The sequence below is a fragment of the Dendronephthya gigantea genome, unplaced genomic scaffold (assembly GCF_004324835.1).
Source record: "Dendronephthya gigantea isolate DGI-Jeju-01 unplaced genomic scaffold, DenGig_1.0 000032F, whole genome shotgun sequence".
Classification (NCBI taxonomy): domain Eukaryota; kingdom Metazoa; phylum Cnidaria; class Anthozoa; order Malacalcyonacea; family Nephtheidae; genus Dendronephthya; species Dendronephthya gigantea.
The window spans coordinates 1-16,605 of record NW_021163042.1 but is presented as its reverse complement, the minus strand read 5'-3'; the positions used below and the strand labels follow the sequence as shown (position 1 = coordinate 16,605).

Below are 16,605 nucleotides of genomic sequence, written 5' to 3'. Positions count from 1 at the left end.
ACGAGTGTGTGTTTACAAAGGCTCGTTGGACATTGGGATTCAAAAGGAAAGGAAATTAATTACCTTTTATGGAACGGAGTCTGCATGCCCAGTCTTATCTATCTCTTTCAGCAAGGTAAAGGCACCATAATTGATCCCCCCAGCCAATGTATGTTACATTATAAATAAAACTGATATCATTCCGTTTAGAATAATAATCCTGCCATATAAGAGTATTTAAATATTTCGGATCGTAACTACTGAGATGGCACAGATATTCGTTGTGACAGAGCTCTATACTTGTGTGCATATTTCTTCTCTCGTATTTTCAGTAGAAATACAAAAGGAAAGTATTGTTACCCTCATGAGAGAATGACATTCAGGCTTCAGAAACGACATGTCAAAACTCATCCTCTTTCCTCATGGAATGAGAAAACGTCTCGACATGCACTCAGGCTGGTGGGACTTACTTTAGGTTTTGTTAATGATGCAAATGCAGATAATATAATTGTATGTCTGCATGTCTGTGTTAATGTTCAGGGTTTTTTGAAGAAAAGTCTTTAATTTCAGATACAAGTAAAAGTCACTGCTGTTGAGCAGGTGATTGGTAGAGGGGAGAGGAAGGAGGATGGGAGGGGGGCTGCGGGCAAAAGAAGGGCTGCCATATCTTCGTTGTGGGATGAGTGCATGCTCAAAAAAAATTTTTTGTATCAAGAAATTCCACTGAGATAACTCAATGACTAGAATTTTCTGGAGCATCTCTTTTTCCGTTCCCCAAAACACTCCTTCTTACATGATTGGGATAATTTTTCGACAGTATATATAAATAAATGGTATAGTGTGATGGCACATGAAAAACACTGCAATATAGACGCTTCGGTTGAATAATAAAGAATAGAAGTATATTGATCTTGAACTCATAAACATGCAAGAACATACTAGATATCTGACGCGCATCTTCAAGTGGTACTCAATGGCAAGCTGGAAATGCGCAGTACGTGCATATGAATGCAGCAAAATTAAGCCCTATATGAATATGCAAAATATATGAAGTAGCTATACATCTTCGCCACTTGTGTAAAAATAATTTTGACTTTTGTTGGAATACACGTCAACATTTTGCAGAATATTAACTGACGTATATCTCTGCATGGCTTTCAAAGAACCTAGAGATTGTAGAGTATATATATTTCGACATATAATTTATAAAATGACAGGTATATATTCTGACAGGCAATGTGCCAATGTAATATATAATTCGATAAACCCGCGAATATATCCGACTTAGCTGCATGTGTACAAAAGCCAATTGTTTTCAGTAAAAAGCCATAAATGTATAAGAAAATGTGAATTGTCTGGGAAAATCCACATTTGCACAAGAAAGGCGACGAAACAGACAAGTCACAAGTGCATCACGGAGTCGGACCATCTGCCCCAAAAGTTTTGTTCTTCGAAAAGCCAATCATGCGAAGCGACGAAGTCGTGACTTGTAAATTTAGCCTGTCAACTTTATGTTTGTATAAGTATCTCATTGATTTCATAGTCAGTGACGGATCAGATGTTCACCTGTTTTCATTTTCGAACATCAGTTGTGTCTTGAACTTGAAGAAGGAAAGTCAGAAGATTCGAGTGCGAACAAGGAAACTATAACCGCGAATTATCACATGAAGGTAAATGTTCTTTACTTCTTTTTATGTATTTTTTCCTCCTTCCTCCACGAAATGTCAAAGAGTATTCCAAGTAGGTCAGAGTCAAGGGATTTAACAACTGTGCTTCGGCGGAAGCGTTCGCGCTGTGAGTCTAGCTTTAGCCGTGCTGGGTATATTGCGGTCGTATATTTAATACTATTTATATTGAGTTATTTACTGCAAGATATACGCCCATGGATTCACTTGCAAAGATCTTTAATATAGTTTTACTTTAGTATAATTATATATACTGATATATAAATTTCTTTTGACATTTTAAGCGAGCGTGACAGTTGCGGCAAAAAAAATGAGGCAAGCTACGATCATCCTTCTGTGCGTCACAGCCATTTGCAGTTACTACAGAACTCAAATCAACGCACAAAGTGAGTAACGACTGGACCTTTATTATAGCTTTTTTGGTAATTATATATATCAGATCAACATTATAAATAAATTCTGATCAAAAATTGAATTTCTTTATATCAATATTGCCCACCAAATTAGTTCAGTATGCACATGCATGTGTGGCGACAGTTGCATGGGTCTCTAATATTTTTGGGCGTGCATATTTATTTTGCTTTCTTAGAAGGGATCATTTTCGTTATAACTTTATTTTTCAAGCCTTTTGAGCCTGTTCCTTTGGTTTTACATGTTTGTTGAAAGCTTTAAACAAAACAAACTATTACCTTAGCACCTCATGTACTCATGTACTCATGCATGCAATGCAAAAACTCTAGCGACAGGCAGAAACATCGATGATAAAACTTTGTGCATGCATATACGTTGTGAAGATTGATAATTATTACTGCAATTGGCATTTAGCTCAACGTTTAATTAAAAGACCCGTGACTAGACCTCTGTTACTTCATTTGTCTAAATATTGGTTTCCTATATAGGCAAAAATTAATTCGCAGTTTGGCTAACATTACTGTAATGTATATATATATGTACAGTAGATTGGTTTAAAGGATCCGGTCTATATAACTATACTGTCTTGAGTGCATGTTTTTTCAGGCTTTTCTTTGAATCTTATCTTGATCTTGATCTTGATCGCGGGTAGAAATATGTCTTACTCTTGGTATTCCCTCATATATAGTTATTCCACCTATTACTTCTTAAAACGTGTCAGGTAATGCTGGAGTATACACAGTTAACCTCTGACTATATTATCGCGCAATAATCGGATCATCTACTTGGCGCTATACCGACCGCCACACCCATTCCTCTGCGATATATTTTCCAGCTGCATGACATTGTGCGTGCATGCATATAATTATATAGATTATTGAAATAAATGAAATTTAATTGCATTTGTTATTGTTTTTTACTTAGACTAATCTTATATACATATGACTTTTTTAAATTTACGAATTTTCAGTAGCATGCATGATGCATTTACTCATGCGTGCACGAAGACCTATATACTTCATGCTGTTTCGTGTTCAAATTTCGGAAAGACTGCATGCTTGCTTTTATAAACTAAGAAGTGTCGCGAGAATTTAATCTAACTAAAATGTGAAGACTCAGTCTTTACACAGAGATGACAGTCGCTTCAAGTGATGGCATAAAAGTTTTTTTTTCATTTTTCTCATAACCGCATGCATGCATTTGTATCTGCATTCGTGACTCACACTTTAGTTTTTAGACTGGTATATTATGATTCATGTGTCAGTATATCCATATACTATTTTTTTCATTTTTTTCTACGTGTATAATTTCTCTGAAATACGCGTGCATTGTAGTTTTGAATTTTCTATAATTAAAACATTCGCCATAGTAATTAGTCTGTTATGCCTGTTTTCCTCTAGCGATATTTTTCGCGCGAAGCGAATTTATTCCTTTGTATTTGAGCAATTCGTTCCAGATGGTTGCAGGAGAGAGCTCTGAAACAAAAGTAAAATGTCACTTCGCGCGAAAATTATCGCTAGTGGAAAACCGGCTTTATACACACTTTTTGGCCATTTGCGTGTCAGAGGCTTGTGCATGTCATGACCGTATTTAGGTGAGGGCGCAGTTTTTGATATTTGCATGTGAAGTATTTATTGCACCTGCATGCATGGTGCAATACGAAACTCACGCAATGCACGACCAGCCGATAAATTCATTCATGATTGTGAGTTAAAAGTTTACTTTACAAAGTTTTAAAAGCCAAACAGAAAGGTTATGTTATTCGATCCATCGACCTGCAAAATTTGAATGATTTTAAGATTAATCGGTTTCTGCATAGTGAACAGGTGTTCCATGCAAGTTTTTTCGCGATGTTACGAAATTAAACTATGCAATTTGAGCCATGTAAAACACCCGAAATTCTTCCAATGCGGAAAAAGCAGTTTTTACTGACTAATTTTATGTGGAAGTCATTTTAAAATGGTTCACAACATCACCCTGGCTTGCATGATTAATAATACTTTATATAATAATGATGATTTTTTTGTTTCATATATATTATTTATGTGCTAGTATAGTAGGAAGGTATTAACCTAAGAAAATTTATAATATGAAAATGTAAATAGTTTTTCGGCATTCCAAATCGTAAAAATACTAAAAACACTGTATTATATATAATAGATTAGACAATATGAATGGAAAAGAACCGATGAAAAAATGTCACATATAATCGAGATGTTAGCCTTTCAACTTCTGCGTGTTTATAACACGTTAATTTTTTAGATTGTATTGAGTGCGAAAGCAAGACTCTATTTTGCCGAGATAAGAAGAAAAATTCTCTGAAAGAGCTCTTAGCAGATGTAAACGACACATTTATCTCGACAGTTAGAAGGTTAGTGTGATTTATTGGTGGGACTGATTTAACAAGGTTAAGAAGCCGACTACTATGGTCGAATATATACGTCCATGCGAGTGCTGACATGTAAAAAAGCTAAAACACCGTAAATGCGTTTGTTATCATTCGTTAAGCTTCTGTTATTTATGCCTGGGGATCGAGCTTTTGTAACGAAAGCACACACGTTTAGTACCGATTTTTGCCATTTGAAATTGCAGCAGAAAACGTTTGAAAGGGATTATAACTATATATAATACTTTCAACTGTATATATAGTTTCTTTGGATGAATAGGCTAAGGGGCAGCTTTGAACTACATGCACAATCGGCTTTCTTCCTAGCATTCAAACCCCGCATACAAGTATTGCTGCGTCAGTTCCAATCATGGATATATTATATAAAGTTAGAGAATGGTGGGCAACGTCATTGTCCATTGCATGCGGGGGCGCCTGAATCATGGGGGAAGCGGGAGCAGCTGCCCTTTGCTTACAATACAGCTCCCACTGCCCTTTGCTTATGGGGGTGAGCGGGGCAGCCCTGTGTCCTTTGCTATATACCATCAGTACCATGTAACTAGTAGCAATATACATTCAACATTTAATATTGATCCCCATAGTACTCCCCGCATTAAAAACTAACAGATAATATTATTGAAAATGCGTTCTCCCGTGGAATTGCATGCAAGTTCACATGTACTTGTAAAGTTTTCACTTCGTGTGATTGCTAATTAAGGTAAAATGCATGTGCCTTTTTTTAAAATTCTGCCCCTGCATGGTTTTAAAATTGGTAGCCATGCACTGGAGAGCCCACATTCAAGAAGCAACTCTATTGCTCATTTTAACGTTGGGCCATTTAGGTTGGTTGTGGATAAGAATAATATCTTGCTTTCTAAAGAAGATCTTGAAATACTGGTAAAAAAATTCTCTTCCCTGCATTTCTTGTAAGTATAATTAAGATGGTATATGTAAACCAAAATTAAATCTTCCGTTTGGATGAACTTATTTTATAACGCTATAATTTTATTCGACGATATCAGTTGTCCAGCTGATCTGGGTATAAAAATCAAACAATCAGAAGCCAGATCTTCGACAAAACTGAATGATCATTTCCTTCATTTCATATGACTTCGACACTCGAAATATCAAGTAATTTTATTTATTTAGGCGAAAACACGCTTATTTTTTTCCAACTGTGAATTAGAATTTAAATTTCTCGCCTTTTATACTATTAGTTTGAAGAATAAGGACAAATAACGCCAGGCGTATGATAACTTAGCTTTGTCGAGGCGCCTTATGATGTCATGATCTCAGATCAGCTGGGTATAATGAGGATCTTAAGTTAAGGGATCTTAAGGGGTAGCGACTTGTGTATCTATGTATAATATTTGCTTATATAATTTATAGAGATTTGCGAGGTAATTTAATACCAGACTTGGAAGCGTTCTCTAGTAATTTGAGTACGCTTAAGGAACTGGAAGAAATGTAAATATATATTTATCTACAGCATGCATATAAGCCTAGGAATGGAACCTAATTTAACGTGGTTTTGTATAAGTTCTCCCTCCAGCCTCGTGTGTATATATAATGTCCCCTATGTATGCACACCATTTTGCTCCCCTTAAACAAGTTTTTTTTAAATATATTAAAATTTGTAGAATAATTTAATGATTTTATTTAAGGCCCTCTTCAACCATTCTTTAACCCACTCATACATATATGCATGGTATACGATAAAATACCTGCCAATTAGTCCTATAAAGTTGTGGAAAATCGTTACTGAGAAATATGATATACTTTTAAATCAGAAGGTTCGACACTGTTCTGCATGAATTCAGCAAAGTGCCCAACAGCTTTTTGCATGAAAAAAAATTTTTCAACTTTCAAGTGCTGTGTCACTGCTGTTGAAATCACGTATATACATAGCATGGATATCATTAAAACTTTTTTCATTCCCCTGTTAAAATGTTCAGTTTAAAATGCATATTTTCATTGAAAAGGGGTTATAAGCTAGGAGGGCTTTGGTTAATTCACTTGCATGCTGTACATAATTGGTAATTGGAAGTGAAATTTTTTCGTTTTGTTGTTAAATTGTCATTTAATTATTTTTAGTGATTTCGAATCGAATAAAATAAAAGCGATACCAGAGGATATTTTAAAGAAAATGCCGAACCTTACAGTGTTGTAAGTTTAAAACCGTATTCTAATTCTTGTTTAATTAAACGTATTTTTGATGTTTCCTCTTTAAAGGATGCAAACATACAGTATAATTGCCAAAAGCTCTTTGAGTATATATGTACCATTAATACACCAGGTGGCCCAGGACCGAAACTAGATGCAGTAATTAGGGGGAGCATGAGCAGTGGCGTAACAAGAACGATAATTGACGGGGTGAATCAATATTCATATATCCAGCAATAGCTTGCTTAAAATCCATCGGGCAGAACTGAATATATGAATATTCAAATTATTATGGTTCTAATTACGCCCTGTGCATGAGTGCATTCATATTCTTTCTCAGCAGAAGATTTCTTTAGTATGTTGCATCTGAAGGCTCTCACATCGTTTGTGCGTAAAACCGAAGCGCAAAACGAATTTGATCATTTCTTTAATTGAGCTATAATTCATGTTGTAATTTTTCTTTGAAAATCATATTAAAATTTATTCATTTTAGGAAGTTAAGCGGCAATAGTATAGAAAAAATTCCAGAAAAGCTGTTGGAGAACAACACAGAACTGAAAGCCCTGTAAGTATAGATCTGAGATCATGGTACATGGGAATATATTATTCTCTTAACCCTATATGATAATTTCAGCGTCCTTTCCAACAACAAAATCAGGAAGATTGAAGCTAATGACATTAAAGATGGCAATAAACTGGAAGCATTGTAAGTAGACGCCAACAACCCCGTCCCCAGCGCATTTCCCTTTTCTCATTAGGAATGCTTCGAGGATGAATTTGGACGTAAGTATAATTCATAAGTTAGAAACCGATAGCTTGCCATACCGCAGGCTAGTCTTAGGTTGCCAAGGTTTGTGCTTAGCAACAGACTGCGGGAGCTTATTAGTTATGCACATGCAGTGAATTTCACGTACCGCCCATTCTCGTTACTAGTCCCAAAACTATCTGTTATAAAGCATATGTATATTAAATCATTCATCTTATTATTCAACAATAATTGTAATTAGTAAAGCTCAATAATTGTAAATTAGTAAGTCCACGGGCTCGGGAAAACCTCTAGATTGCTGTGCTTAACTTATACAGCTAGCATATCAACACCAGATATGGTTTCGTGAGAATTAGGTACAGTATAAATGTATATTAATACTCAGTCATGTAAACAGCATGATGACCGTTAATTGCATTGCAGTGATATCGAGAGCATGCAGGGGAGTTGTCATATTGTCGTACGACGCACACCATACATATTCATAAAGGAATAATTTGGGTGGCGAATATTTTTTAGATTGGTCAATGGTAACCCTCTCGAGGATTTAGATTGGCCGGTGATAAAAAAAATGAAGAACCTCAGAGCATTGTAAGTGCATGTTATAGTCTGTTGACGTCATCATGAGTATTAAATTAATGACTTTTTTTGAAACGTTCTCATTAAATATATTTTAATTGCAGGAATATTCGTAATATCAAAAAACTCAATGCTGAAGATTTTAGTTTTATTCTGAATCCCAGGATATTTTATGAAAACACGCAACTGAAATTCATGTAAGTTTCTTTGATTCTAATACAATCCCTTGCGTGCAGAACTAAACATGCAGTCACTAATATGACGTCGAAACTAAGTTACAATGCAGGGTATATTATACACTGATACTTGATCTCCAGCGGTGTATTTCCTATAATATATCTCATCTGTTAATTATCCAATCAGAAAGCTCGATTTGTACCACGTGATCAGTCAATTAATCATGAAGTTCCATCGACGTTTCCCCACATTACAGTAAAAAGTCAAATATCCCGCGGCTTCGAGTTTACGTGTATACCACGCGTGGATATGCATCGCGCACGATTATATCAGCCATTGTTATATAGGTGCTTTGAATTTTAAATTTGATTGTTTCATTACTCGAGTCTCCATGTTTCCCTCGACTTCGTCTCGGGAAACATTCATACCGGGAAAACAAAACTCACTATTTCCCTCGGGAGTACATTAAGTGTATATTATTATTATCGCAACGTCACAAGCTAGATGTGGTTGCTCTGTCTAGACGTTGTTTCGATATACTATATAAATTATTGACCTTCCGCTCAGGACATATCTTCTGACCGTCCCTCGGGATGTATCTACCCTTGCATGGAGGTAATATTGATTTTCATCTAATTCCCCTCACGTCAGGTCTTCAAAAACGTCGAATATATTTTTCAGTTCTTAATCCTCAAAAAAACCTGTTTGACTTACAAAAACGCTGGAAAATCCATGTTTTAAAGATTTCATGTTGGCCAACGCGTGCACCAAATTATACTTCATGCAACATTAAACGTTTGTGCAGCAGAGTTGCATTAATTGTATCACTTAGTGTGATCGAATTGTGTCTCAGATGCGCAAGGTTGTTTTGAACGGCTTTCACAACCAACTATACTTACGAATGAAAAAGCTAGTATCTTTGATCTTAAACGAACATTAAGGTTTAGGTTTGCTGAACGTTTTTGCATGCACTGAATCTCGCGCACATCGTTCTATTGGGTGCTTTTTCAAAGAGCATGCTTTTTTGAAATACACTGTAAATGCTTTGAAGTAAACATTTACTCATAATCCTAATTCTGTTACGCTAAAGCTAAACATAAACTAAATTACAACCATAATTTAACTTGGTGCCAACATTAGATTATTGCAATTTCACTTATAGATTCACGAGTGTGTATGCTGATTGTTGTAATATCAAACGTATGGAGAATACGACAAAGAGAAAATATGGTAAAATTAATAAAGAGTGGGTTTGTCAATTCAGGAACAACGACCTTGAAGTCAAGGAAGAATGTGGTAAGACGTCGGAGAAATAGTAACTGCATGCTCTTTATGTTCTATCGCATCAGAAATTAAGATGGGCCCGTACCGCAGTCAAGCTAATATATACTAAATATAGGGATGATATTTTTAGGAAGAATCTTTGAGCAAAACAATTTGTTCAATCACAATTCGATTTAACACTGTATGAACCAGGTTGATGTTCATAAATATCACGCACAATGCATAGAGAGCTTGTGCATTGTGAGCACAAGACCTTGTCAGGGCAGCTGTCTTTAATTTTAGGCTTAACCTTCATTTATTGTTCAAATGCTCTATGGAGTTTTAAAAAATACTTCTTACATTGCTGTTAATTCGTCATCCTGAGAAAGACTATAATTGTGCGACCTTTTCTCCAGTATTGCGTGGAGAGAATAAGTTATACGTTTGTTAGTCACACCATGCACTGTCGTCGTATATGACGTGTATCAAATTCTTTTAACTCACTAGCTGTAAGGATTAGCTCCGGGGATTTGGAGGATACGTATCAGGGACATGTGGAAGTTAATAAGAAAGGAAAAGGCGTTTGGGAAAAATTGAAGAGCACCAATTGGACTATGGAAGATGCAAATGTCGTTTGCAGAGAAGTGGGATATGATCTTGCGTTAGAATTCACAACTGCTTATCATTACGTGTTAAGAAAAAGCCAGGATCCCAAAATTTATCCTGAAAATATTCCGGGTTCCCACATGTGGAACAGAGCATGCAATGGCTCTGAATACTCAATTTTGCGGTGTCAAAAGAGAGACGGTGGCTCACACCTTTTTCCCGATGCCGGTGTTGGCGTCAGATGCAAATCTCCCGGTAAGAAACATATATATATATATATATATATATATATATATATATATATATATTATATATATATATATATATATATATATATATATATATATATATACATATGTCCCTTCAATTTACTTTATCAACCCTAGCATGCATTCATTTATTGCAGACGAAAGGATAGATAAAATGTGCACTGAAAAGAATGCAACTCGGGCGTTCGATTGTATCAAGGAGGACAACAAGAAGCTTAAAAATTTACCATGGCAGGATAAGAATGATACAAAATGCAAAATGTACGTATATACATGTACCTGTAACCTGTTGATTTAGATTAAATATTGATGGTCATGTAAATAAAAATACATTCATATAGCATGCAGAGACATGCGGTCTGCTTGTAAGCGCACTGTCTATAGAACTATCAAAACTGCAACCTTGGTTATTACTGATATTACTGTGTTGGCTATAATTACTCTAAAACCCTCTAGTTGCACTATCTGTGAACACTGATTCGGCATTCAGGAGGTAGGGGGTAAAAGTAAATGCCATGTTTAATGAAAAAAATCATATGAAAAAATGAAGCAGAATGTGAATGATGTCGTTTAGTTAAAACTCGCTAAATGCTTCGTCATAAAACTAACTCAGTTATCTTCATTGGGGTTATCATCATTTTTTTATTATGTTATTTTTTTTAGGATAGATCTCAGGGGAAATGAAATCAGATGGATACAAGACACTACTTCTCTAAAACACTTTAAGAGCCTGGAGACATTGTAAGTATATTTAATTTATTCTGGGAAAGCTGAACTGCCGCATGTATGCAATCAACCAATTAACCCGCACGTTATATTTATTGGCCTCGCGGGCAGATCAGAGAGAGTTTTTCGATTTTTTACGAAATACTCGAAAAGACATCTCACTTTGCGCTAAATTTATTTCTAGGTACTTATCCGGAAATGGTTTAGCATGGCTTCACGATGGCGTTTTTGAAATAAAAAGTTTGATTACATTGTAAGTAGCGTTTCATATTATTCAAATATGCAAATTTATCGTGCCGCCGAATCAGTACATTTACGAGATGAACGATATTGTTTAATGTAGCTATAATTTTCATATTAGGTATACTTTTCACTAGCTATAAGAATAACACCGAAACATTTCTTAACAATGTATGCATGCAGCCAACTAGTCAAACCACTGACTTTTAAGAGTATTAATCATTCATATATTCCATTGGCATGCATGCACCAATCATGCACGATGGCGTCTGGTAAGCACGCACCCTTTCTGATGGTAACTCATCCAACGCCTCTGCATGTCATAAGATAACGACATTTCACTTAAGAATTACTGGCTGTCAAGCGGGCCAGGGCTGAATTTTTTTCTGACGTAGAAGCGCGGCTCCGGCTGCCTTTCGAAACCCTGATAAAAGCCCTGTTTACACTATACTCAATTTATTGGCACAGCACGGCTAAAATGGGTACCCGTGCCCAATTTTATTAGTGTTCAGGCTGCCAAAACAAAGGCCGGGCACGGATGAAATGGGCACGGGTACCCATTTTAGCCGTGCCGTGCCAATAAATTGAGTATAGTGTAGGCTAAAGTGCTAGTCACGAAAATTACGGCGCTATAAGTTTAAACCTACTTTTCTACCCGCAGGGATTTAAGTAACAATAACTTGAAATTCATCATAGGCGAACTGAAGTAAGTATAAATCAGCTATTTCTAGATGAAATTCAGGCTAATTTACTAAATGTTCATCAATGATCTGACTGCATGAGTGCATGCATATGAAACCAAAACTTGCAGGCCTTTGGCCCTATACAAACATGCACAAAAATTGCAATTCAGTAAGGGCAGAACAGATTCTAACAACTTAAGATATAGCATGCATTCCCTCTGATCACCCAAAACAAATTTCTGTCAACCTTCCGCCAGTTATATGATCACAAAAATATGATCTTTAATTCAATGTAGGCTATTCCTAATCAATAACGCATGCATCCGGTATATAGCATGAATATATGCTCGTATCTTATCCCGAAGTATGAAACTTGTTTTTTCTCCTGACGTGCATGTGGGGAAGTGAATGAGGGTGAACGAATCGGAAATTCTAGTATAGCTACGTGGTTTTTAAATCGTCCCTTTTTATTTTGCTAAGAATTCTTGAGTAGTTATTTTGGATTTTCTAATCACACATGAATTAAGGATAAAAAATTACGTACGGGCTTTTAGATTACATTACTTTTTATGGGTGATCGCGATTCGCAACCTCTTGCAAGTTAAGATTATTGGGCCTCTCCAAATCTATACTTCCCTATCGTATCTCAACCAGCTACATTACCCTTGCTGCATGTTTACCATTTGCTGACGCCTAATTCGTTTTTTGCTTTATTTCGTTTATAAGGAATGATGAACCTGATAAGCAAGACTGGTTCAAAGGTTTAAATAACCTGCAAAGTTTGTAAGTGTAAAATCTAATTTCATTCTATAATTGTTACTTCTAAACAAAGAAATATAATGGACAAAGGTGAAAATTTTAGGAAAAAGATAAATAAAAATTATGTAATTAAAAAGCTAACATAATTGAAAATCAAAATCTATCTTTTGCGCGAGACAATAATGAAGACCTTCTTTAAATAAATTGGAATTGTCGGTGGAAGGATTTGGGTCTAGGACTATGCTTCAGTATTTTACTTAAAATTATATAAATAAAGCAGCAGTAGTTGAATTATACGGCAAATGTTATATAAGAAGCCAGATTGAGTAACACGATCCGAAACATGATGAATCTATATATGGTGAATGTGGATGGATGGATCAAATAGAATTGCAGTAATTTAAACAATGTAAAAAATCGTATACGAGGTTGCAGCTGTATACATGTAACTTCATGCAAATGTTTTAAAATTTCATTTTTAAGGGACATTTCTTCAAATCAACTTACAAGTTGGCCCAGCAACGTCTTCCTACCTCTAAAAAGCATACAAAACATGTAAGTGTGTTGGGGCTGCGAAGCGCTTTTTAATGGAAAGCATGACAGGTTTTGGTTATCTCTTAATTTCCACCAATGCCAATGGAAACTTTAGTTTCGTGCACGAAACCGTATGCCAAAATTGAGTGTTAGTTTCATTTATGCATGTCTTGGGCCGATTGTATAAAACTCTTTTTAAAAACTCAATTTTAAGTAATTTCGTAGTTAACTAGAAAATACATTACATTATTTATGATTGATCAATTCTGCCACTAACTATATAGTTAAAGTTAACCACCTTTTTTCAATTTTATACTAAAGATTGTTTCAAGTGTCATGCGCCCGATACACATATACACCCGTTCTTCTAGGTCGATGAAAAACAACAGGTTTAAGGAGTTTCATAACAGATTCTTTGAACATTTAGGATCACTGCAGCGGCTGTAAGTTATTTTTTTTATATCAATTTTGTGAAGGACTTGTCTGATTAAGGTTCGTCGCTTCGCGCGAGAAAATTTGTGTCTGCATATACATTATTCAAGCGATAGTTGATGGAATCAGCATTTAGAACGTCAGTATAGTGCGAAGTTCATCGTAATGAGGACTTAGTTAATTTTCAGTTGTTTCACTTGTTTGGGTTCCTTTTGACCTAATACATAAAGCCTATATAGCTTAGAGCATTAACACTACTATTTTCCCCCACAAATTTCTTGCACACGGGAGAGTGGGGCTGTGAGCCATGATTTATTTGGTTGACATGTTGACCAGGAGCTCCGCTGGTAACCAATCCAGAAAGCTAGCATCCGAGATGTTGACATCACCTAAAATATCGTCAATACCAAATACATTGAAATAATATACTTAAGGCTCACAATTTTTTACAGGGACATTTCAACCAATCCTGGTCTAATTATCCTGAACTGGGTCGAACTTTTAAGAGATTTGAGTAACCTGAAGCATCTGTAAGCATATAAATTATATAAAGATCTGTTAGTTGTTTATGCATGCTTAATGAATGTGTCACCCAACAATGCTCCAATCTCCATTTTTAATGTTGAAATGCAGTGGCGGCGTTCAATCTTAAGTGAGTGGAGAGGACATCCCACCACTCGTCAGTTAGTCAACAAGTTTATCTTCGGGCAGGAAAATATGGGGCCAGAAATCAATATCAGTTGGAAAAAAATTTTAAGCATAAATATAGAGACTGCATGGCTAAACGGCCGTCTCCTGCAAACGTGTCAGTCAACAACCAGCACTACTAAGATTTAGTACTATATGATCTCGGCTATACCAATTTAACCATTTTAATTTTCAAGTAGAGTTGAACTTTGAAACTTGCTATATACCAGCTAATTTGAGATAATGGTAATTTATAGGACGACAGATCGGTTCACAGATTGCTGTTTTGTGGAGGCAATCTTGTCGGATGCAGAATGCGTTGCCCCAGCTGATAGTCTTGCCAGTTGTGAGGAAATGATAAAATATCAGGCGCTCATAATTCTAATGTGGTTCTTGGTTGTTCTAACGATCGGAGGGAATATTTTTGCCCTCCTCATGCGGTTGGTGAAGGACGATCAAAACAGAGTGCAAAATATGTTCATTTGCAGTCTTAGTTTCAGCGACATGCTCATGGGGGTGTACTTAGCAGGAATAATCAACCAGCAGATTGCGACAAAAGGTGAATACTACAAGCATGATTACAGCTGGCGCTCAGGCATCTTGTGTAAGATATTTGGTATAATATCCGTCATATCAAGCGAGGTCTCGGTCTTCACCCTGGTCTTCATTGCCTACGACAGATTCTTGCACATCGTTCACGCTATGGAATTCAGAAAGATCGGTTATCGCACTGCGGTCTTTCTGTTGTTTAGTACCTGGGCCTGCTGCACTGTTATCGCCGTCCTTCCCGCGATGATCGATTCGTACTTTTACGACAACCTACGCAGAGAGGGTTTCTACGGGACCAACAGCATCTGTATGCCGCTTCAACTCCCCGTGAAGACACAATAGCATGGGAATATTGCCTCGCGGTGTTTGGAGCACTGAATTTCATTGCTGCAATCTACCTCATCGTATCCTACTGCCAAATGTTCTACTCATCTTATTCCTCAGCGAAAGAATCAAAGAACAACACCCGTCTTGGTGTGCACACGACCATGGCAAAACGATTGCAGCCGTCGTATTACCGACGTTTGCTGCTGGGTTCCAATCGCAATGTTGTTACTCTTATCCCTCGTTCGGGCAATCAACGACGGAGGCAACGAGTTGTACATGTGGTTTTCGATTTGCGTCATACCAATCAATTCAGCCATCAATCCTATCCTGTATACCCTCAGCACACCGTTGTTCTGGGAGAAAGTGAAGGCAACCATCAAGAAAATGCTATTCTGCCTATCACAAGGTTTGACCAGAGTTAATTCCGCAAATGTTTATTGTACATTAGTTTGTATCCTTGGCTCAATTCTGCATATTTTTCTATCGTAGATCGTCGAAACGTTGGCAAATCTGTTGGTAGCGATAACCCAAAGTTGATCACGAAAATCAAACGGGACAAAAAGGCCTAAACAACATTTTAAGCCGGGCATCTTAGTTTAGACAGTGTATATCACTGTAATAGGCTTGATATTCTAAAAGAAGACTTAGAAACAAGTTGTATACTAAATGCTGAGATTGGCTGCGATTTCATCTCGAAGCATATTTTTAGATTTTACACTAGTCGAGAAATTGTATCCTGCATGCATTTAAAAATGAAGCAGAAAAAACGTATAAAGCTAATACCTTATCAGTAAACGCATCACGCACCTTAGTCTTCGCATGATTTTAAACGCATATATAACATTAAACAATTCATTCTGAAATGTAAAATTAAAGATAGCATGGGAAACAGCAATAGCGATCGATGCCTGGCAATTAACGGTTGTGTAATCATCAAATAAAAAATCGTCATATCATATGCACAAATCATGTTAATGCTATTATTTTCTGCCACCTTATTTTCCCCCCATTACACTCCTGCTGACCGTTTGTAAATGCGAAGAAATTTCTTTAATGGTTTTGATTCTACTGAAGAGAACATGACAGATGGAGTTCAAATGCTCTTCATCACAGATGTCGTTGAAGATCGGAATACCACGTTAGCATCAACTAAAGTTTGTATTAAAGATCGTATATTCGTTTTTTAGGTCGTTTCGCCGGTTTTTGAAGAAAAACAGTACTTTTTTTTAACTGGTTTTATCTTAGACATCCTGAAATGATATTTTAGGGAAAAACCATTTAGAAAAAAACTCGTTTAACCACTGGGCCACCGGGCTAATGTATATACGGCGAGGTTGGTATTAAGACAAGAAACGGTGGCCTAGTGGTTAAGGCTGCCTACGAG

The 16,605-nt window shown here is 36.3% G+C and overlaps 1 protein-coding gene across 1 annotated transcript; it reads left to right on the top strand.

Annotated features, from left to right (window-relative positions):
- The first annotated feature begins 1,574 nt into the window (after positions 1 to 1,574).
- Positions 1,575 to 16,130, top strand: LOC114524840. Its single transcript, XM_028546036.1, has 23 exons — positions 1,575 to 1,649; positions 1,949 to 2,050; positions 4,338 to 4,446; positions 5,304 to 5,387; positions 5,851 to 5,928; positions 6,556 to 6,627; positions 7,118 to 7,189; positions 7,259 to 7,330; positions 7,910 to 7,981; positions 8,074 to 8,166; positions 9,309 to 9,442; positions 9,917 to 10,270; positions 10,422 to 10,545; positions 10,948 to 11,025; positions 11,195 to 11,263; positions 11,912 to 11,956; positions 12,660 to 12,716; positions 13,176 to 13,247; positions 13,598 to 13,669; positions 14,111 to 14,188; positions 14,603 to 15,221; positions 15,339 to 15,627; positions 15,711 to 16,130. The coding sequence occupies exons 2-23, from the start codon at positions 1,975 to 1,977 to the stop codon at positions 15,788 to 15,790; spliced, it is 2,799 nt and encodes a 932-aa protein (XP_028401837.1). The 5' UTR covers positions 1,575 to 1,649; positions 1,949 to 1,974; the 3' UTR covers positions 15,791 to 16,130.
- Positions 16,131 to 16,605: the final 475 nt, after the last annotated feature.